Here is a 23,002-nt window from a genome sequence, read left to right as displayed (position 1 = left end):
GGTTAACTCTTGCTTGAATTAAATCTTTTTTTTTTTTTTTTATAGCTTTTATTATGTTGAGGTATGTTTCTTCTATTCCTGCTTTCTGGAGAGTTTTTATCATAAATGGGTGTTGAATTTTGTCAAAGGCTTTCTCTGCATCTATTGAGATAATCATATGGTTTTTGTTTTTCAATTTGTTAATGTGGTGTATTACATTGATTGATTTGCGGATATTGAAGAATCCTTGCATCTCTGGGATAAAGCCCACTTGGTCATGGTGTATGATCTTTTTAATGTGTTGTTGGATTCTGATTGCTAGAATTTTGTTTAGGATTTTTGCATCTATATTCATCAGTGATATTGGCCTGTAGTTTTCTTTTTTTGTGGGATCTTTGTCAGGTTTTGGTATTAGGGTGATGGTGGCCTCATAGAATGAGTTTGGAAGTTTACCTTCCTCTGCAATTTTCTGGAAGAGTTTGAGCAGGATAGGTGTTAGCTCTTCTCTAAATTTTTGGTAGAATTCAGCTGTGAAGCCGTCTGGACCTGGGCTTTTGTTTGCTGGAAGATTTTTGATTACAGTTTCAATTTCCGTGCTTGTGATGGGTCTGTTAAGGTTTTCTATTTCTTCCTGGTCGAGTTTTGGAAAGTTGTACTTTTCTAAGAATTTGTCCATTTCTTCCACGTTGTCCATTTTATTGGCATATAATTGTTGATAATAGTCTCTTATGATCCTTTGTATTTCTGTGTTGTCTCTTGTGATCTCTCCATTTTCATTTCTAATTTTATTGATTTTATTTTTGTCCCTTTGTTTCTTGATGAGTCTGGCTAATGGTTTATCAATTTTATTTATCCTTTCAAAGAACCAGCTTTTGGCTTTGTTGATTTTTGCTATGGTCTCTTTTGTTTCTTTTGCATTTATTTCTGCTCTAATTTTTAAGATTTCTTTCCTTCTACTAACCCTGGGGTTCTTCATTTCTTCCTCAGACCCAGTGTGGCTGAGGCACTGCGAGCCCACGCCAGTGTTATTTGTTTGCAGCATCCCTCCCTCCCTCCCCACAGCGCAACTGAACAAAGAGAATAAATACAGCTCCACCCATCAGAACACCGACACAAGCTTTCCCTAACCAGGAAACCTTGTACAAACCCACACACAGCGAGGAAAAGCCACAATAAAGAGAACTCCACAAACTGCCAGAATACAGAAAGGACACCCCCAAATCAGCAATTTAAACAAGATGAAGAGACAGAGGAATACCCAGCAGATAAAGGAACAGGATAAATGCCCACCAAACCAAACAAAAGAGGAAGAGATAGGGAATCTACCTGACAAAGAATTCCGAATAATGATAGTGAAATTGATCCAAAATCTTGAAATTAAAATGGAATCACAGATAAATAGCTTGGAGACAAGGATTGAGAAGATGCAAGAAAGGTTTAACAAGGACCTAGAAGAAATAAAAAAGAGTCAATATATAATGAATAATGCAATAAATGAAATTAAAAACACTCTGGAGGCAACAAATAGTAGAATAACAGAGGCAGAAGATAGGATTAGTGAATTAGAAGATAGAATGGTAGAAATAAATGAATCAGAGAGAATAAAAGAAAAACGAATTAAAAGAAATGAGGACAATCTCAGAGACCTCCAGGACAATATTAAACGCTACAACATTCGAATCATAGGGGTTCCAGAAGAAGAAGACAAAAAGAAAGACCATGAGAAAATACTTGAGGAGATAATAGTTGAAAACTTCCCTAAACTGGGGAAGGAAATAATCACCCAAGTCCAAGAAACCCAGAGAATCCCAAACAGGATAAACCCAAGACGAAACACCCCAAGACACATATTAATCAAATTAACAAAGATCAAACACAAAGAACAAATATTGAAAGCAGCAAGGGAAAAACAACAAATAACACACAAGGGAATTCCCATAAGGATAACAGCTGATCTTTCAATAGAAACTCTTCAAGCCAGGAGGGAATGGCAAGACATACTTAAAAGGATGAAAGAAAATAACCTAGAGCCCAGATTATTGTACCCAGCAAGGATTTCATTCAAGTATGAAGGAGAAATCAAAAGCTGAGAGAATTCTGCACCACCAAACCAGCTCTCCAACAAATACTAAAGGATATTCTCTAGACAGGAAACACAAAAATGGTGTATAAATTCGAACCCCAAACAATAAAGTAAGTGGCAATGGGATCATACTTATCAGTAATTACCTTAAACGTAAATGGGTTGAATTAAATCTTAAACCAAATGCATGAAACTCACAATCCAAAGATCTCTCCTTAACAATCTCTATCAGTTTATAGAGGTTGAGCTGAACTTTGAAGTGTGTACTTTGTATTATGGATTAAAATGGAAAGCAACTGCTTTGAAGTGAAAAAAAAAATAAACCTTGATAAAACACAATACACTGAGTTAGGAAATATATACTGAGGATTAAACACAAATCCATAGTAATTTCTAAGTAATATTTGAAAACCCAAAATTATGTGATTTCATATTCTATTAAGGCTAGATTTTTTGGATTGTTTTTCCTGGTTTTATTTTTGTGCTCATTTGAACAGGAAGATCTCTGTAGTGTTTCTTTTACTGATAACTCTTCTAGATATTTTAGGTACAGAAGAGATCATCACTTAATGCCAGAAATATGCACACTTTAAGAGATGTTAAGGCAAGGAGATTTATTTTATTTTTAATTTTATATTGGATTGTAGTTGATTAACAATGTGTTAGTTTCAGGTGTACAGCAAAGTGATTCAGTTATATAAATACATATATCTTCTCTTGTTAAAATTCTTTTCACATTTACATTGCTACAGAATATTGAGCAGAATTTTCTCTGCTATATATATAGTAAGTTCTTGTTGGTTCAACTATTTGAAATATAGTAGTCTATATCTGCTAATCCCTTTTGTGACCTTAAGTTTGTTTTTAGTGTGTAAGTCTGTTTTTGTTTTGTAAATAAGGTGTTTTTTTTTTTTTTTGCACATATAAGCAATGTGGTACTTATCTTTCTCTGTATTCCTTATTCACTTAGTATGATAACTTCCACATCTATCTGTGTTGCTGCAATATTTTGAAGATTAATCCCACTCCAAAGGTTGCCTTCCTATTTTGATTATGTTCTGCTTTGTTATGCAACAGCTTTTGAGTTCAATTTGATCCCACTTGTTAGTTTTGTTTTCATTTCCAATACTGTTGGAAATGGAACAAAAAAAAATATATCACTGTGATTTATTCAAAGAATGCTTTGGTGTTTGGTCTTACATTTAGGTCTTTAATCCATTTTGAGTTAACTTTTGTGTATGGTGTTAAATTATGTTCTATTTTCATTCCTTTACATGTATCTTTCCAGTTTTCCCAGCACCACCTATTGAAGATCCTGATTTTTTAATCCACAGTTAGAGATTGATGATAGGTCTATGGGTTTATTTCTGGACTTTCTATACTGTTCCAGTGATCTACATCTATGGGTTTATTTCTGGACTTTCTATACTGTTCCAGTGATCTACATCTATGGGTTTATTTCTGGACTTTCTATACTGTTCCAGTGATCTACATCTATGGGTTTATTTCTGGACTTTCTATACTGTTCCAGTGATCTACATCTGTTTTGTGCCAGTACCATACTGTCTTGATGACTATAGCTTTGTAGTGTTGTCTGGGAAAGCTTATTTCTCCACCTCTGTTTTTCTTTCTCAAAATTGCTTTCATCATTCAGGATCTTTTGTGTTTCCCTATTTTTTTTTTTTTTAATTGTGATAGTTTATGAAAACTTCCATTGGTAATTTGGTAGGGATTACTTTGTATCTGCAGATTGCCTTGAATACTATAGAAATTTTGATAATATTGATTCTTCCAATTCCAGACTAAGGTATGTCTTTCCATACGAAGAGCTGACTCATTAGGAAAGACCCTGATGCCGGGAAAGATTGAGGGCATGAGGAGAAGGGGATGACAGAGGATGAGATGGTTGGATGCCATCACAGACTCAATAAACATGGGTTTGGGTGAACTCTGGGAGTTGGTGATGGACAAGGAGGCCCGGCATGCTGAACTTTATGGGGTTGCAAAGAGTCAGACACGACTGAGGGAATAAACTGAACTGAACTAGGTTTTTCATAGCTTTTCTTCTGAGGAGCAAGTGTCTTTTAATTTTATTGATACAGTCACCATCCACAGTGATTTTGGAGGACAAGAAAGCACTGTTCCACTTTTCCTCCTTCTATTTGCCATGAAATGATGGGACCAGATGCCATGATTTTCTTTTTTTTTTTTAATACTCAGCTTTAAGCCAGCTTTCCCCTCTTTTACCCTCATCAAAAGGCTCTTTAGTACCTTTTTACTTTCTGTCATTAGAGAGGTATCAACTGTGTACCACCTGAGGTTGATATTTCTGCAGTAATCTCAATTCCTTCTTGTGATTCACCCAGACCAGCATTTCACATGATGCACTCTGCATACAGTTAAATAAACAGAATGACAATATACAGCCTTATTGTACTTATGTTATTTTAAAAGAGTGGGTATTAAATTCCAGTCATTTACTTTGGTCTATCATACCAATAACCATGCAAACATACAAGAGTCAGCTAGTTCTCTGAAGCCAAGAAGTGTTACAGTACAAATGAAGTACTATCATTATTAATATCCAAATGAAGGATAATCTTCAAATGAGAAACAACAACAACAACAAACAGTGCTTTGTATTCCAAAGGGGACAAAGTATAACGTGGAATGATATGGAAGGAAATTGATGGTGTAGAATGTGCTTTATAGCAGAGTAGAAATGCTAACAGGCTTCAATATTCCTGACTGGCAAAGAAGCTCTGTCTAGAGTGTGTTCTGCATTAGTCCTTGTATAGTTCTTTTAGAGAATATGAAATAATTATTGATTATTGAACCCTAAATTATGTTAGATACTTAAGAAATATTCAACTTGATCAGTATGGAAATAGAATTAATCATTATGTTCCTGAGGCCTGAAACAGCATCTCAACTGGTTGAACTAAAAGCAATGAATAAAATAAAACACTATGTCTTTAATGGTAACAATTTCCATGTGTTTATTCATCTGTTGTATCTTTGTAAAGAATAGATTATTTTAAACCTTAACTCTGAATCATGTGGCATATTTTTGGAGTGAGTCTTTGACCTTTAACATGATAAGTTGAAGAATAGATAAGAACCCAGAAGAACAGGAGATAAATCTTTTCAAATCAGTGGCTGGATTATTCAGATAGACTCTGTCAAGGTTTCTAGTTCAACTGTATAAAAAAAAGAAAAAGACTACTTTCTCTTTTTCTTCTTTGTAGTCTTACCAAACTTCCAATAACAAAACAGGCAACATTTAGTGACCAGGAATGCAACAGTTGCCACACAAGCTAGCAGGAAGCCAATCACATCCAAAGAGTGGTACTGGAACCAGTTGAGGTCATGGAAAGCTGGTCGAAGGTGCTTGGCTCCTTTGTGGCGCATGACAAACTCAACCCAGAAGACTGCTCGGTCCAGGGGTTTTACAGGTTGATCATGGTGAATCCTTGATAACTTCATAGCATTCTCTTTATAGCTAAAATTGAATAAATAAATAGCAACTTGAAAAGTTCATTAAGGACATGATATACCTAAAGCAGTTATATATTATTAAAAATATATTGTGTAATTAATTATATGATAAGTTGTGTCATAAATGATATCACCAAGAATATGAAAAGCATATGAAGTTTTTTTCCTCTTGAGATATTTCTAGATGTGATGGCTCATCAGTTTGAATGTGTTGGATGCTTTATAGTCTCAGTAATTATGGGAAGTGGGAGAGAAAATAATTTCCAGTTGGAAATAGCATTCTGAAAATACAGAAATAGGAATGATTATTAGAATGTGTAGCTTGAGAATACAGAATTTTGATCTAATTGCTGAGTGTGGTATTGGGAACATGATAGTGACAGGAAGCAGCATGGAGGGGAAGGTCTATGAAAAAGAAACCCTTTCCCCACTCCTTCACTCTTCCCCAGTTTTGGGCTGGAGTGTCAGTGTTAACAAGACTTCAGCAGTAACAGGAAATGGTTTCAGTCTGTGATCTTCATGGTCCTGACATGTCAGATGAAAGCAAAAAAAGCTTCATGTGACCCTCTGGGCAAGAAGTAGGGCCTGAGACTGAATAGATGCTGACATTTTTGCTTCAGGCCAAAGAGGGCTGTGTGTTGAAAAGCAGAAACATTACTCTGCCAACAAAGGTCTGAATAGTCAAGGTTATGGTCTTCCTAAGGTAAAATGCCAAATAACTGATGCCTTCAACTGTAGTGCTAGAGAAGACTCCTGAAAGTCCCTTGGATAGCAAGGAGATCAAACCAGTCAATCATAAGGGAGATCAACCCTGAATATTCCCTGGAAGGACTGATGTTGAAGCTGAAGCTCCAGTATTTTGGTCATCTGATGAGAACAGACAACTCATTGGAAAAGTCTATGATACTGGGAAAGATTGAGGGCAGAAGGAGAAGAGGGCATCAGAGGATGAGACAGTTGGATGGCAACACTTAAAATGAACATGAATTTGGGCAAACTCTGGGAGATGGTGAAGAACAGAGATCCCCAGTCTGCTGCAGTTCATGTGGTTGCAAAGAGTAGACACAACTGGGTGACTGAACAACAACAATAACAGAGGGCTGCACATGCAGTGGTGAAATGGAAGGATGGCAATGCATAGAACACTACCTCTTCTAACTTCTGTCAAGGAACAGAAGACCCCACCAGGATTTTGGTTGAAGGCTTTGAATGGCTGACATAGAAGCAAGATTTCCTTGGGTTTGTGAAGGAGGGAAGTTATTCACCCACACCAAAGTGGAATCATCATTGATAGAGATTCAATTGATAATGACAGAACATTATATTGTAGAAAATCATGGGAAAGTACGTAAAAAGTTTTGAGGAAGAGAACTATACACCATAAAAAAATAAACAAGCCCTGCTGCCCTTTTGTTTTAAAAAAAAAATGCAGGCCTTTCCTAATACACAGGAATATAAGGAATAAGTACCTCTGAATATATCTCAGGAAAACAAATAATACTGACAGAAGTTCCAAGACAGAGGCAGAAACAAAATACCAGATAAAAAGTCAATAAAAGAAATAGATATACTCTATTAAAACATAAACTGCATCATTAAGTACATATAAATATGAAATTAATGGTAAATGATATTGGAAATTGTGGTCATGGACAAGATAAGTACATTGTAAGCTTTGATAACATTGCAGATAATATAGCAAAGAAATAAGATGTGATGTTTAAGAGACACTGATGGAACCTGGTGCTTATTTAATTTCATGGCTACAGTCTATCCACAGTGATTTTGGAGCCCCCCAAAATGAAGTCTGTCACTGTTTCCATTGTTTCCCCATCTTTTTGCCATGGTCCTTCTAGTGAAGCTATGATTCTTCCAGTAGTCAAGCATGGATGGAAGAGTTGGACCATAAAGAGAGCTGAGCACTGAAGAGCTAATGCTTTTGAACTGTGGAATTGGAAAAGACTTGTGAAAGTCACTTAGATTGCCAAGAGATCCAACCAGTCCATCCTAAAGGAGATCAGTCCTGGGTTTTCATTGGAAGGACTGATGTTGAAGCTGAAACTACAATACTTTGGACCACCTGATGCGAAGAGCTGACTCATTAGAAAGACCCTGATTCTGGGAAAGATTGAAGGCAGGAGGAGAAGGGACAACATAGGATGAGATGGCTGGATGGCATCACCGACTGGATGGATGTGAGTCTGAGTGAACTCCGGGAGTTGGTGATGGACAGGGAGGCCTGGTGTGCTGCGGTTCATGGGGTTGCAAAGAATTGGGCATAATGGAGTGACTGAACTGACCTGAACTGGTGGGGAAAGTAAAGTCCAATGCTGTAAAGAACAATATTGCATAGGAACCTGGAATGTTAGGCCTACAAATCAAGGTAAATTGGAAGAGATCGAACAGGAGATGACAAGCGAGAACACTGACATTTTAGGAATCAGTTGACTAAAATGGACTGCAACAGGTGAATTTAATTTAGCCGACCATTCCATCTACTACTGTGGGAAAGAAGCACTTAGAGAAATACAATAGCCCTAATAGTCAACAAAAGAGTCCATAATGCAAAACTTGGGTGTAATCTCAAAAATGACAAAAGATCCTGTGGTTTCGAGGGCAAACCATTCAAAACCATAGTAATCCAAGTATATGCCCCAACCCAGTAATGCCAAAGAAGCTGAATTTGAAGACCTACAAGACCTTCTAGAACTAATACCAAAAAAAGATATCCTTTTCATCATAATGGACTGGAATCCAAAAATAGGAAGGTAAGAAATACCTGGAGTAACAGGCTAGATTGTCCTTGGAGTCCAAAACAAAGCAGGGCAAAGACTAAGAGAGTTTTGCCCAGACAATGCACACCGGTCATGGCAAACACCCTCTTCCAACAACACAAGAGACAACTCTACACATGGACATCACCAGATGGTCAATACCAAAATCAGATTGATTATATTCTTTGCAGTCAAAGGTGGAGAAGCTATATACAGTCAGCAAAAAACAAGACCAGGAGGTGACTGTGGCTCAGATCACGAATTCCCTATTGCCAAATTCAGACTTAAATTGACGAAAGTAGGGAAAACCACTAGACCATTCAGGTATGACCTAAATCAAATACTTATGATTATACAGAGGAAGTGACAAATAGATTCAAAGGATTAGATCTGGTACACAGAGTGCCTGAATAACTATGGACAGAAATTCATAACATTGTTCAGGAGGCCATGATCAAAACCATCCCCAGGAAAAAGAAATGCAAACAGGCAAAATGGTAGTCTGAGGAGACCTTACAAATAGCTGAGAAAAGAAGAGAAATGAAAGGCAATGGAGAAAAGGAAAGATATATCCATCTGAATGCAGAGTTCCAAAGAATAGCAAAGAGAGATAAGATAGCTTTCCTACAGGATCAATTCAAAGATAGAGGAAAACAATAGAATGGGAAAGACTAGAGATCTCTTCAAGAAAATTAGAGATACTAAAGGAATATTACATGTAAATATGGGCAAAATAAAGGCAGAAACTGTATGGACCTAACAGAAACAGAAGGTATTAAGAGGAGGTGGCAAGAATACACAGAAGAATTATACGAAAATATCTTAATGAACCAGATAACCACGATGGTGTGAGCACTCACCCAGAGCCAGAAATCCTGGAGTGCAAAGTCAAATGGGTCTTAGGAAGCATCACTATGAACAGAGCTAGTGGAGGTGATGAAATTTCAGCTGAGCTATTTCCAAACCCAAGGAGCCTGGCATGCTATAGTCATTGGGGTCACAAAGAGTCAGACAAGATTGAGCGACTAAGCACAGCACAAAAGATGATACTATTAAAGTTATGCATTTAATATGCCAGTAAACTTGGAAAACTCACCAGTGGTCACAGGACTACAAAAGGTCAGTTTTCATTCCAATCCCAAAGAAAGAAAATGCCAAAGAATGTTCAAACTACTGCAGAATTGTACTCATCTCACATGCTACCAAAGTAATGCTCAAAGTTCTCCAAGCTTGGCTTCAACAGTTTATGAATCAAGAATCTCCAGATGCTTAAAATGTATTTAGAAAGGCAGAGGAAGCAGAGATCATTGCTAACATCTGCTGGATCATAGAAAGAGCAAGGGAATTCCAGAAAAACATCAATTTCTGCTTCATTGACTATGTTAAAGACTTTACTGTGTGGATCACACAAACTGTGGAAAATTCTTAAAGAGATGGAAATACCAGTTAACCATACTTGCCTTCTGCAAAACCTGTATGTGGGTCAAGAAGCAACAGTTAGAACCAGACATGGAACAACAGACTGGTTCCAAATAGGGAAAGGAATGTGTCAAGCCTGTATATTGTAATCCTGCTTATTTAACTTGCATGCAGACTACATCATGAGAAATGCCAGGCTGGATGAAGTTCAAGGTGGAATCAAGAGTGCTAGGAGAAATATCAATAACCTCAGGTATGCAGATGACACCAGTCTTATGGAAGAAAGCAAAGAAGAATTAAAGAGCCTCTTGATGAAGATGAAGGAGGAGAGTGAGATAGCTGGCTTCAAACTCAACATTCAACAGCAAAAATTTTGGCATCCAGTCGCATCCATTTAGTTCAGCCACTCAATAGCGTCCAACTCTGTGACCCCATGGACTGCAACAATCCAGGTTTCCCTGTCCATCATCATCTCCCAGGACTTGCTCAAATTCATGTCCATCGTGTCTGTGTAGTCATCCAACAATCTCATCCTCTGTCTTCCCCTTTTCCTCCTGCAGGTGTTAATAATCAGCTGCCTGTTGCTCTGGCTAAGCCCTAAGAAACACACCATTGGAAAATAATAAAAGCAAAATATAGCAATACCATATAATCTAAACAAAAGTACATCAAGTTATTAGTTGGGGTCGTCATGGTCTGCTAAACTAAGGAAAAAGAGTGTGGACCTTGAAATGCTGGTCAGTGAAAGTTCAGAAAGCTGCTTCTGCACACACCAAGATGTTTTCCCAAGGCATATTCGGGCCTATGATCTTGTACAAGAACATAACAAAGACAGCTCAAAATAATCAGTAAAATGAGAGATGTGATCAGGGACACAGGAGGTTGATTTTATTGTGGCACAACAGATACTTTCTGCATGCCAAGACGCTAAATAAAAGTGATGTGTCTCTGAAGAACAGGGCTCTTGATTCAGAAGGTCTTGAGTTTTCCATTCCCATCTTTAAATCTTCAATTCTGTCTCTAGTTTCTTTTTCCCAAACTGTGTGTCAACCACTTTCGAGTCCTATCTGCTGGGCAACAGGGTCTTTTCTAATGAGTCAGTTCTTAGCAAAAGGTAGCCAAAGTATCAGAGCTTCAGCTTCAGCATAAGTCCTTTCAATGAAAATTCAGGACTGATTTCCTTTAGGATTGACTGGTTGGATCTCTCTGCAGTCTAAGTGACTTTCACAAGTCTTTTCCGATTCCACAGTTCAAAAGCATCAACTCTTCAGTGCTCAGCTCTCTTTATGGTCCAACTCTTCCATCCATACTTGACTACTGGAAGAATCATAGCTTCACTAGAAGGACCATGGCAAATAGATGGGGAAACAATGGAAACAGTGACAGACATTATATGGGGGGGGGGGGGGGCTACAAAATCACTGTGGATATGACTGCAGCCATGAAATTAAAAGACGATTGCTCCTTGGAAGAAAATATATGACAGATTTAGGTAGCATATTAAAAATCAGAGACATCACTTTGCTGACAAAGGTCCATCTAGTCAAAGCTAATTTTTTTCCAGTAATCATGTGAGAGGTGATGATGTGAGATGTGAGAGGTGGACCATAAAGAAGGCTGAGTGCTGAAAAAATGATGTTTTTCATCTGTGGTGTTGGAGAGAACTCTTGAGAGTCCCTTGAACTCCAAGGAATAAAACCAGTCAATCCTTAAGGGAAATCAACCCAGAATATTCATTAGAAGTATTGATGTTGAAGCTGAAGCTACAGAACTTTGGCACTTGACGGCGGAGTGAATTCATCTGAAAAGACTCAGATTCTGAAAAAGATTGAAGGCAGGAGGAGAAGATGGCAACAGTGGATGAGATAGTTGGAGGGTGTCACTGATTCAGTGAACATGAGACCAAAGGCCTGGATATAGTTTAGGATGGGGATGCCTGGTGTGGTGCAGTCCATAGGATTGCAGAGTCGGACACAACTGAGTGACTTAACAACAAAACGTTGTTGCATGGTAGAAACCAATGCAACATTTTAAATTAGTTATATCCCAATTAAAAATAAGTTAAACAAACAAGAGAGACGCTGATAAGTGACTTAATAGTGAAAAGTCATTGAATATTTTAAAAATTTATGTTTAAAAAATAATTTTAAACTCAAATGTCAATGTATGTTTATAGACTTATACAAAATTTCTAGTAAGAATTTATCTGATATATAGAAGCATTTACAACTCTGGAAAATATTTTAATTTTAATATAGTTTCTTTTTTCCAAAGAATATATTTGTTTTATTTATATGAAATATAGTTACATAATAAATGTACTCTTTCATTACTGAGAATTTATTTATTTGTCTGTGATCACAGTTGGACTGTGAGGAAGGCTGAGCGCTGAAGAATTGATGCTTTTGAACTGTGGGTTGGAGAAGACTCTTGAGAGTCCCTTGGACTGCAAGGAGATCCAACCAGTCCATTCTGAAGGAGATCAGCCTTGGGATTTCTTTGGAAGGAATGATGCTAAAGCTGAAACTCCAGTACTTTGGCTACCTCATGCGAAGAGATGACTCATTGGAAAAGACTCTGATGCTGGGAGGGATTGGGGGCAAGAGGAGAAGGGCACAGCAGGGGATGAGATGGCTGGATGGCATCACTGACTCAATGGACGTGAGTCTGAGTGAACTCCTGGAGTTGGTGATTGACAGGGAGGCCTGGCATGCTGCGATTCATGGGGTCACAAAGAGTCGACACGACTGAGCAACTGATCTGATCTGATCTGATCTGATCACAGCTAACTACCATGTTGTACAAAGTTCCCCAGAACTTATTTATTTTACTACTCAAATTTTGTTCCCTATTACTTAAAGCTTGTCTCTCCATTCTTCCAACTCCTAGACCCTGGAAAATACCAATCTACTCTACTTCTATGAGTTTCAATTATTAGGCTGCATGTATAAGTGATTCTAAAAAATATTTATCATTCACTGACTTACTTCACCTAAGACAATACCATGTTTTCAAATATGGAAGTATTTCCTTTGTGTTCTTTGCTAAATAATATTCTTTCACTACATACACCACATTGTCTTTATCTTTTCATTCATTGAAAGACACTAAGGTTTAATTCACGCCTTGGTTTTTGTGAATAATACAGCAATTAGCACTGGGGTGAAGCTATCAAATTGTCAACATCTGTCGGATCATCAAAAAAGCAAGAGAGTTCCAGAAAAACATCTACTTCTGCTTTATTGACTATGCCAAAGCCTTTGACTGTGTGGACTACAACAAACTCTACAAAATTCTTAAAGAGATGGGAATACCAGAACACCTGACCTGCCTCCTGAGAAATCTGTATACAGGCCAGGAAGTAACAGTTAGAACTGGACATGGTACAACAGACTGTTTCCAAATTGGAAGAGGAGTATGTCAAGGCTGTATATTGTCACCCTTATTTAACTTATTTAACTTACAGGCAGAGTACATCATGAGAAACGCTGGGCTGGAGGAAGCACAAGCTGGAATCAAGACTGCTGGGAGAAACAACAATAACCTAAGATATGCAGATGACACCACCCTTATGGCAGAAAGCAAAGAAGAACTAACAAGCCTCTTGTTGAAATGAAGAGGAGAGTGAAAAAATTGGCTTAAACTCAACATTCAGAAAACTAAGATCATGACATCTGGTCCCATCTTTCATGGCAAATAGATTGGGAAACAGTGGAAACAGTGACAAACTATTTTGGGGGGGCTCCAAAATCACTGCAGATGGTGACTGCAGTCACAAAATTAGAAGACACTTGCTCCTTGGAAGAAAACTAGACAGCATACTAAAAAGCAGAGACATTGCTAACAAAGGTCCATTTAGTCAAAGCTATGGTTTTTCCAGTAGTCATGTATGAATGTGAGAGCTTGACTATAAAGAAAGCTGAGTGCTGAAGAATCGATGTTTTTAAACTGTGGTATTGGAGGAGATTAATGTGAATCCCTTCGACTGCAAGGAGATTCAACCAGTCCATCCTAAAGGAAATCAGTCCTGAATATTCGCTGAAAGGACAAATTTTGAAGCTGAAACTCCAATACTTTGGCCATCTGATATGAAGAGCTGATGCATTTGAAAAGACCCTGATGCTGGGAAAGATTGAAGGCAGGAGGAGAAGGGGATGACAGAGGATGAGACAGCTGGATGGCATCACCAACTCTATGGACATGAGTTTGAGTAAACACTGGGAGTTGGCAATGGACAGGAAGGCCTGGCATGCTGCAGTCCATAAGTTTGCAAATAGTCTCACACGACTGAGAGACTGAACTGAACTGAACTGAAGATATTCTTCCATATTCTATTTTAATTTCTTTAGATATATACCCAGAAGTGAGATCACTGGAAAAGCTTCCATACTGTTTTCCATAGTGGCTACAGCAATTTACATTATCACCTGGAGTGCAGTTCAATTTTTCTTTTTCTACATCCTCATCTCTTAGACCATATCTTTTAATGATGGCCATTCTGAAAGTTCCATGCTGGCTTGATACTTAACATTCAAAAAACTGAGACCATGGCATCTTGTCCCATCACTCCAAGGCAAATAGAAGGGGAAAAATTGGAAGCAGTAATAGATTTTATTTTGTTGGGCTCCAAAATCACTGCAAATGGTGACTGCTGCCATGAAATTAAAAGACACTTGCAAGGAAAACTATGATAAACCTATACAGCACATTAAAAAGCAAGGATATCAGTTTGCTGACAATGGTCCATATAGTCAAAGATATGGTTCTCCAGTAGTCATGTTTGAATGTCATTTCATGATGCATGCTCAGTTGTGTCCCACTCTTTGGAACTCCATAGACTAAAGTAGTCCAGGCTTCTCTGTACATGGGATTTTCCAAGCAATTCTAGAGTGAGTTGCCATTTCCTAAACCAGGGGAAGATTTTCCAAGCAAGAATGCTGAAATGGATTCCCATTTACTACTCCATTGTGTGATCACTCACCTAGAGTCAGACATTCTGGAATGCGAAGTCAAGTGGGCCTTAGGAAGCATAACTATGAACAAAGCTAGTGGAGATGATGGAATTCCCATTGAGTTACTTCAAAATCTAAAAGATGATGCTGTTAAAGTGCTGCACTCAACATGCCAGCAAATTTGGAAAACTCAGCAGTGTCCACAGGACTTCAAAACGCCAGTTTTCATTCCAATCCCAAAGAAAGGCAGTGCCAAAGAATGTTCAAACTACTGTACAATTGCACTTATTTCACACACTAGCAAAGTAATGCTCAAAGTTCTCCAAGCTTGACTTCAACAGTACATGAACTGAGAATTTCCAGATGTTCAAGTTGGATTAAAATAAAAAGGCAGAAGAATGAGAGATGAAATTGCCAGCATCCATTGGATGCTAGAAAAAAAAGAGGATTCCAGAGAAAAATCTACTTCTACTTCATTGACTACACTAAAGCCTTTAACTGTGTGGATCACAACAAACTATGGAAAATTCTTCAAGAGATGGGAATACCAGACCACCTACCTGCCTCCTGAAAAACCGGTATGCAGCTCAAAAAGCAACAATGAGAACTGGACATGGAACAATGGAAAGGTCCCAAATTGGGAAAAGAGTACTTCAAAGATGCATGCAATTTAACTTGCATGCATAGTACATCATGCAAAATGCTGGGCTGGATGAAGCACACGCTGGAATCAAGATTGCCAGGAGAAATATCAATAACCTCAGATATGCAGATGACACCACCCAAATGGCAGAAAGCAAAGAGGAAATAGTCTATTGATGAAGGTGAAAGAGGAGAGAGAAAAAGCTGGCTTAAAGCTCAACATTCAAAAAATGAAGATTATGCCATAGGGTCCCATCACTTCATGGCAAATAGATGGGGGAAAAGTGACAGACTTTATTTTCTTGGGCTGCAAAATCATAGTGGATGGTGACTGAAGCCACAAAATTAAAGGAGCCTTGCTCCTTGGAAGAAAATCTATGACAAACCTCAGTCAGTCAGTTCTGTCGCTCAGCCATGTCTGACTCTTTGTGACCCCATGAACCTCAGCACGCCTCCCTGTCCATCATCAATTCTGGGAGTTCACTCAAATCCATGTCCATCGAGTCAGTGTTGCCATCCAACCATCTCATCCTCCGTTGTCCCCTTCTCCTCCTGCCCTCAGTCTTTCCCAGCATCAGGGTCTTTTCAAATGAGTCAGCTCTTCGCATCCAGTGGCCAAAGTATTGGAGTTTAAGCTTTATCATCAGTCCTTGCAATGAACACCCAGGACTGATCTCCTTTAGGATAGACTGCTTGGATCTCCTTGCTGTCCAAGGACTCTCAAGAGTCTTCTCCAACACCACAGTTCAAAAGCATCAATTCTTTGGCACTCAGCTTTCTTTATAGTCCAACTCTCATAGCCATACATGACCACTGGAAAAACCATAGCCTTGACTAGATGGACCTTAGTTGACAAGTAATGTCTCTGCTTTTTAATATGCTGTCTAGGTTGGTCATAACTCTCCTTCCAATGAGTAAGCATCTCTTAATTTCAAAGCTGCAATCACCATCTGCAGTGATTTTGTAGCCCAGAAAAATAAAGTCAGCCACTGTTTCCACTGTTTCCCCATCTATTTCCCATGAAGTGATGGGACCAGATGCCATGATCTTCATTTTCTGAATGTTGAGCTTTAAGCCAACTTTTTCATGCTCCTCTTTCACTTTCAGCAAGAGGCTCTTTAGTTCTTCTTCACTTTCTGCCATAAGGCTGGTGTCATCTGCATATCTGATGTTACTGATATTTATCCCGGCAATCTTGATTCCAGCTTGTGCTTCCTGCAGCCCAGTGTTTCTCATGATGTACTCTTCATATAAGTTAAATAAGCAGGGTGTCAATATACAGCCTTGATGTACTCTTTTTCCTATTTGCAACCAGTCTGTTGTTCCATATACAGTTTTAACTGTTGCTTCCTGACCTGCATACAGTTTTCTCAAGAGGCAAGTCAGGTGGTCTGATATTCTCATCTCTTTCAGAATTTTCCACAGTTTATTTTGATCCACACAGTACCTAGAGAGCATACTAAAAAGCATAGAAATTACTCTGCTGACAAAGATCTATATAGTAAAACTATCGTTTTTCCAGCAGTCAGGTATGGATGTGAGATTTGGACCATGAAGTAAGCTGAGCATCAGAAAATTGATGCTTTTGAGCTGAGGTGTTAGATAAGGCTTTTGAGAATGCCTTGGACTGCAAAGAGATCAAACCAGTCTATCCTAAAGGAAATCAACCCTGAATATTCATTGGAGGGACTGATGCTGAAGCTGAAGCACCAATATTTTGGCCACCTGATGTGAAGTGCTGACTCATTAGAAAATACCCTGATGCTGGAAAAGATTGAAGGCAGGAGGAGAAGGGGATGAAGAGGACTAGATGCTTAGATGGCATCACTGTCTTGATGGACATGAATTTGAGCAAGCTTGGGAGATGGTGATGGACAGGAAAGCCTGGCATGCTGCATTTCATGATGCTTAGTAGTGTTAAGCCCCTTTTCAAGTAACTGTTGGCCATGTATACGTCTTCTTCAGGCAAATATGTATTCAGTAACTACATTCATTTAAAACTTTTTTTGCTATTGAGTAATATGGGTTACTTATATCTTTTGTATATTAGTCTCTTATCAGATGTGTGATTTTCAAAATATGCTCCAATTTTGTACATTGCCTTTCATTTTGTTTTGCTGTGTAGAAGCTTTTGAGCTTGATATAGCCCCACCTTTTGGTTTGCATTGGTTCCTTGTATTGTTGGTGTTATATCCCAAAATTTGGTGCCAATACCCTTATGGCAAAACCAATACAATATTGTAAAGTAATTAACCTCCAATTAAAATAAATAAATTTATATTAAAAAAAAAGAAACCTTCCCTCCTGTTTTATAATAGGAGTTTTATGGCTTCAGGTCTTCTTATGTTTAAGTCTTTAGTCCATTTCTAGTCAAATTGTGTAAGTAATGCAATGTGGTGGTTTAGTCACTAAGTCGTGTCTGTCTCTTGTGACACCATGGACTGTAGCCAGCCAGGCTCCTCTGTCGATGGGATTCTCCAGGTAAGAATACTGGAGTGGGTTGCCATTTCCTTCTCAAGGGCTCTTGCTGACCCCAGAATTGAACCTGGGTCTCTTGCATTGAAAACAGATCTTTACCAACTGAGCTGTGAGGGAAGCAATGTAATATATGGGTCCAAATTTTATTCTCCTGGATATAAATATCTAGTTTCCCTAGTACTACTTATTGAAAAGATAACACTTTTCCTATTGAGTTTTCTTCACTTTTGTCAAATATTATTCAACTTTACATAAAACAGTTTGTATCAGGGCTCTCTATCCTGTCCATTGGTCTGTATGTCTATTTTTATGACAATATCATCTTTTTAAAATTGCTATAAGTTTGTAGTATAGCTTTAAATAAGAAGTGGGATGCCTCTAATGTCATTATTTCTTGGGACTGGTTTGGCTGATTGAGATCTCTTGTGGCTTCACACAAATTTAAAATTTGTTTTTCTCTTTCTATGCTCCAGAAGGCCTTAAAAATTTGTCATTCAATCCATTCATCTTTTTCTGCCAAGGAACTCTTTCTAGCTGAAAGTTCTCTCTTGGTGATGAGTGATGCTGGCTTGGGGATGATGCTGGTAAAATAAAACTGCCATCATTCTGTTCTTGTGTGATTAATCTCAGATTTTTGTTCTGCTGTGTTGCTAAAATTTCTTACATGGTCTTTAGAGCATCCCAGAGATGATTTTGCTCATGGATAGTGTCCAATTGTTACTCTCTGTCAGGGAACAGGGAGGCTGGGGTCTTCTTTCTATTTATATATTAACACAAGGAAAGAGCAGAAGTAAGTTTCTAAACTGGTATTGGTTATAACTACCCAGATGGTGACTGCAGCCATGAAGTTAAAAGATTCTCGCTGCTTGAAAGAAAAGCTATGACTACCTATACAACATATTAAAAAGCAGAGACATAACTTTACCAATAAAGATCTATCTAGTCAATGCTATGGTTTTTCCAGTAGCCATGTATAGATGTGAGAGTTGAACTATAAAGAAAGCTGAGCATCAAAGAATTGATGCTTTTGAACTGTCATGTTGGAGAAGAGGCTTGAGAGTTGCATGGACTGCAAGGAGATCCAACCAGTCCATCCTAAAGGAAATCAGTCCTGAATGTTCATGGGAAGGACTGATTCTGAAATTGAAACTCCAATACTTTGCAAAGTATTGGATGCAAAGAACTGACTCATTGGAAAAGACCCTGATGCTGGGAAAAATTGAAAGCAGGCAGAGAAGGGGACGACAGAGGATGGCATCACCAACTCAATGGACATGAGTTTGAGCAAGCTCCGAGAGGTGATGTTGGACAGGAAAGCCAGGTGTGCTGCAGTCGATGGGGTCACAAAGAGTTGGACATGATTGAGAGACTGAACTGAACTGAACTGACATGAAGGAAGCTGAGTGGTTTTTCATTTTTATTTTTATGATTTTGTTGTAGTCCCTAAATTCTTTATAGTTGTAATATCTTTAATTTTTAAGAAATAAAAAATATTATTGTTAATTTAACAATTCATATCTTTAACAATATATTATTTTCTTTAAATAAATGTAGTATTTCTTTGAGGTTATAATCTATCATCCAGTAGTGGTAGGTGACAAAATACTTTCACAAAATTTAGGACGTATAAAATAATCTTTGATTATTGATTTGATTATTCAGTTCAGTTCAGTTCAGTTCAGTCACTCAGTCATGCCCGACCCTTTGCGACCCCATGAATCGCAGCACGCCAGGCCTCTCTGTCCATCACCAACTCCCAGAGTTCACTCAGACTCACGTCCATCGAGTCAGTGATGCCATCCAGCCATCTCATCCTCTGTTGTCCCCTTCTCCACCTGCCCCCAATCCCTCCCTGCATGAGAGTCTTTTCCAGTGAGTCATCTCTTCGCATGAGGTGACCAAAGTATTGGAGTTTCAGCTTTAGCATCATTCCTTCCAAAGAAACCCCAGGGCTGATCTCTTTCAGAATGGACTGGTTGGATCTCCTTGCAGTCCAAGGGACTTTCAAGAGTCTTCTCCAACATCACAGTTCAAAAGAATCAATTCTTCGGCACTCAGCCTTCTTCGCAGTCCAACTCTCACATCCATACATGACCACAGGAAAAACCATAGCCTTGACTAGACAGACCTTTGTTGGTAAAGTAATGTCTCTGCTTTTCAATATGCTATCTAGGTTGGTCATAACTTTTCTTCCAAGGAGTAAGAGTCTTTGGGGCTTCCCTGGTGGCTCAGAGGTTAAAGCGTCTGCCTCCAATGCGGGAGACCCGGGTTCGATCTCTGGGTTGGGAATATCCCCTGGAGAAGGAAATGGTAACCCACTCCAGTATTCTTGCCTGGAGAATCCCATGGATGGATAATCCTGGTAAGCTATAGTCCACGGGGTCGCAAAGAGTCGGACACAACTGAGCGACTTCACCTTCACCTTCACCTTCAAGTGTCTTTTAATTTCATGGCTGCAGTCACCGTCTGCAGTAATTTTGGAGCCCAAAATAATAAAGTCTGACACTGTTTCCACTGTTTCCCCATCTATTTGCCATGGTGATGGGACCAGATGCCATGATCTTCATTTTCTGAATGTTGAGCTTTAAGTCAACTTTTTCACTCTCCACTTTCACTTTCATCAAGAGGCTTTATAGTTCCTCTTCACTTTCTGCCATAAGGGTGGTGTCATCTGCATATTATTTGATAATCTTTGATTATCAAATAATATTTGATATTAGGCACACTCTAAATTATGGAAAATTTGTTAATTTCCAATTATATAAAGCTGATTATTCTTTCAAAAACAAAATGCTTCTTAGTTAAGAATATATTCTCTACTCACGAAGTATTGTTAAAAACTGCTTTCAAAGCATTCAGCAGATCTGCACTTGTCATTCTTTGCAAGTCTACTTCGACAGCTGCCCCTTTGGCTTTCATACGAGCAAGATTATCATGCTGATCACCAAACATAGGAATTCCAACCATAGGGACCCCGTGGTAAATAGCTTCATAGATCCCATTGGTTCCACAGTGAGTGATAAAAGCTCTGGTTTTGGGATGACCTAAAAATTAAAAGAAAAAAAATATCATTTTAAGTTGCAAGAGTGTCAGAAACAGAAAATCATGACACCTGCATAAACCAAATTCTATTAGGTAACATTTTCTATATAATTCTGTGTCATAAGAACACATATAAATTCTTATAGGCTCTGAAGAAAGCAGCAATTAATTAGTCCATGCTAAGTGTAATTAGTGATTCCAGCAATTAAGTCATTCCACAGACAACTAAGAAATTTTCTGCAAAATATATGGTGGAGAGTACTTGCCCATTTGACAAGTTGTTGCAGGAAGAATACATCAATAAAAAAGAATGGAGGGGCTGAAGAAAACAATCTTTTTGTAGATGGGAAAGAGGAGGTGACATGTGCAGGGTTTCAATATGAAAATGTTGGCATAACAAGCTAGAAAGGCTACATTAGTTCATGGTGTACTCTGTTTAAGAAAACAGAATTTGCATTTGACTTTACACTAATATGCAGCCATTTATATTATATATGAAATATAGGTGAAATGGTTTGCCACATTTTTTTTTTCCATAGAGAAGAGAGGTGTGAGAGAATGGTGAAGAGAATTAGGTGTGTTGCAATACTGTATACAAAAGTTAACGAAAGCCTCATCTAAAGGTAATTTCTCTGATTTGATCCTGAAGAGGGAGAGATTATGTCATAAATGGGAGAGTCACCAAGGTCTAGTCAGGTTTCTCTGAACTTTTCTCAACTAGAATTTGATTTTGTGGCTCCACTATCTCTGCATTGCCCAATTTTAGCAAGCATTCTACTCGGTCAGTTGAGCTCTGCACTTTTCCATCCAATGAACTTCCACTATGTTCTTTTGTGATAAATTCCCCATTTTTCTTTCTGCATACAAATTGTTTCCAGTCTCTCTGTTTTATTGTAAAAGTCCATTGCACTAATAACTATACTTATGGTGATGGTCTTGAATAAATGTGCCTTACAGTCTTTAACAAGTGTCATGAATAATCCTTTCTTTCAAAACTACTGAAGCAATGTGAAGAACACATTAAAGTTTTTTTTTTCTTATTTTAAATACAAATTTGTTGATATCTGTTATTTAATAATCATTCAGATTATACCTCATTCAGTTCTGTTTATTTTTTTTCTCTTTGGTCTTACCAAGAAGATCATTCTGTGGAATCCATTTATATAGCCGGGTATTGGCTCCTAGTGTTTCGGGTTTCTTTCCTGTATATCTCCACAGAACCTATTAAGATAAATGTCTTTATTAGAAGATTTTAGAATCACATCCTGTCAGAAAAAGTTAACTTACCCCTGATGACTCAGATGGTAAAGAATCTTCCCACAGTACTGGAGACAGGGGTTTGATCCCTGGATCGGGAAGATCCCCTGAAGAAGGAAATGGCAACCCACTCCAGTATCCTTGCCTGGAATATCCCATGGATGGAGGAACCTGGCAGGCTATAGTCCATGGGGTTGCAAAGAGTCAGGCACGCCTAAGTGACTTCACTTCAATCAAATTTGATGCCTCCAGGTAATGCACAAGTAAACTGAGTCCATACATGATTAGGTGATGAATGTTTTTAAACCATAAACACTACAGCTGTGTTTTCAAAGGCTTGCAATGATCCTAGTCAATAGCCTTTCATCTTCGGGTTAATTCTAACTTAACCTAATGAAGAAAAATGATGAAGATGTAGATGAAGAAAAATGACAATCTGTATCTGAAAGAACTACATATGGTGTTACTACGCCACTCTGGTAAAGGGGATTTTTGAGACAAAGATTTCAGAGGCAAAGGGGAGGGATGTTATTTACCTCTTTTGAAGTATTTTTTACATACTTACTAGTAATGTACACTCATATGGTAAAATATTCATAATCATATTTATCATTTTCAAGTATTCTAAGTCTAGAGTTTGGCGGCATTAAAAACATCCACATTGTGTAACCGTCATGGCATCCAGTCACACAGTCGTGTCCGACTCTTTGCGACCCCGTGGACTGCAGCCTGCCAGGCTCCTCTGTCCATGAGGATTCTCCAGGTAAGATTACTGGAGTGGGTTACCATGCTGTCCTCCAGGGAATCTTCCGGACCCATTGGAGTTGGTGATGGACAGTGAGGCCTGGCATGCTGCAGCTCATGGGGTCGCAAAGAGT

The 23,002-nt window shown here is 38.3% G+C and overlaps 1 protein-coding gene across 2 annotated transcripts in view; it reads right to left on the bottom strand.

Moving 5' to 3' along the window:
- Nucleotides 1-5,044: 5,044 nt before the first annotated feature.
- The window catches only part of LOC147370545 (UDP-glucuronosyltransferase 2C1-like), a 31,312-nt gene continuing 13,354 nt past the window's right edge, over nt 5,045-23,002 (bottom strand). For both annotated transcript variants that reach the window (XM_086405522.1, XM_086405521.1), the window contains 3 exons: nt 22,001-22,088; nt 20,650-20,869; nt 5,045-5,564 (listed from right to left, as the gene is read on the bottom strand). In XM_086405522.1, coding sequence (XP_086261648.1) covers nt 5,285-5,564; nt 20,650-20,869; nt 22,001-22,088 — 588 coding nt within the window. In that variant the 3' untranslated portion in view covers nt 5,045-5,284. The remainder of the gene's footprint in view (nt 5,565-20,649; nt 20,870-22,000; nt 22,089-23,002) is intronic.

Source organism: Bos grunniens, chromosome 6 (genome assembly GCF_055505025.1).
Source record: "Bos grunniens cultivar Pamir isolate PY7600 chromosome 6, Bosgru_T2T1.0, whole genome shotgun sequence".
In the NCBI taxonomy this organism is placed as follows: Eukaryota; Metazoa; Chordata; class Mammalia; order Artiodactyla; family Bovidae; genus Bos; species Bos grunniens.
The sequence above is the reverse complement of the archived record's forward strand: the minus strand, read 5'-3'. Positions and strand labels throughout refer to the sequence as shown.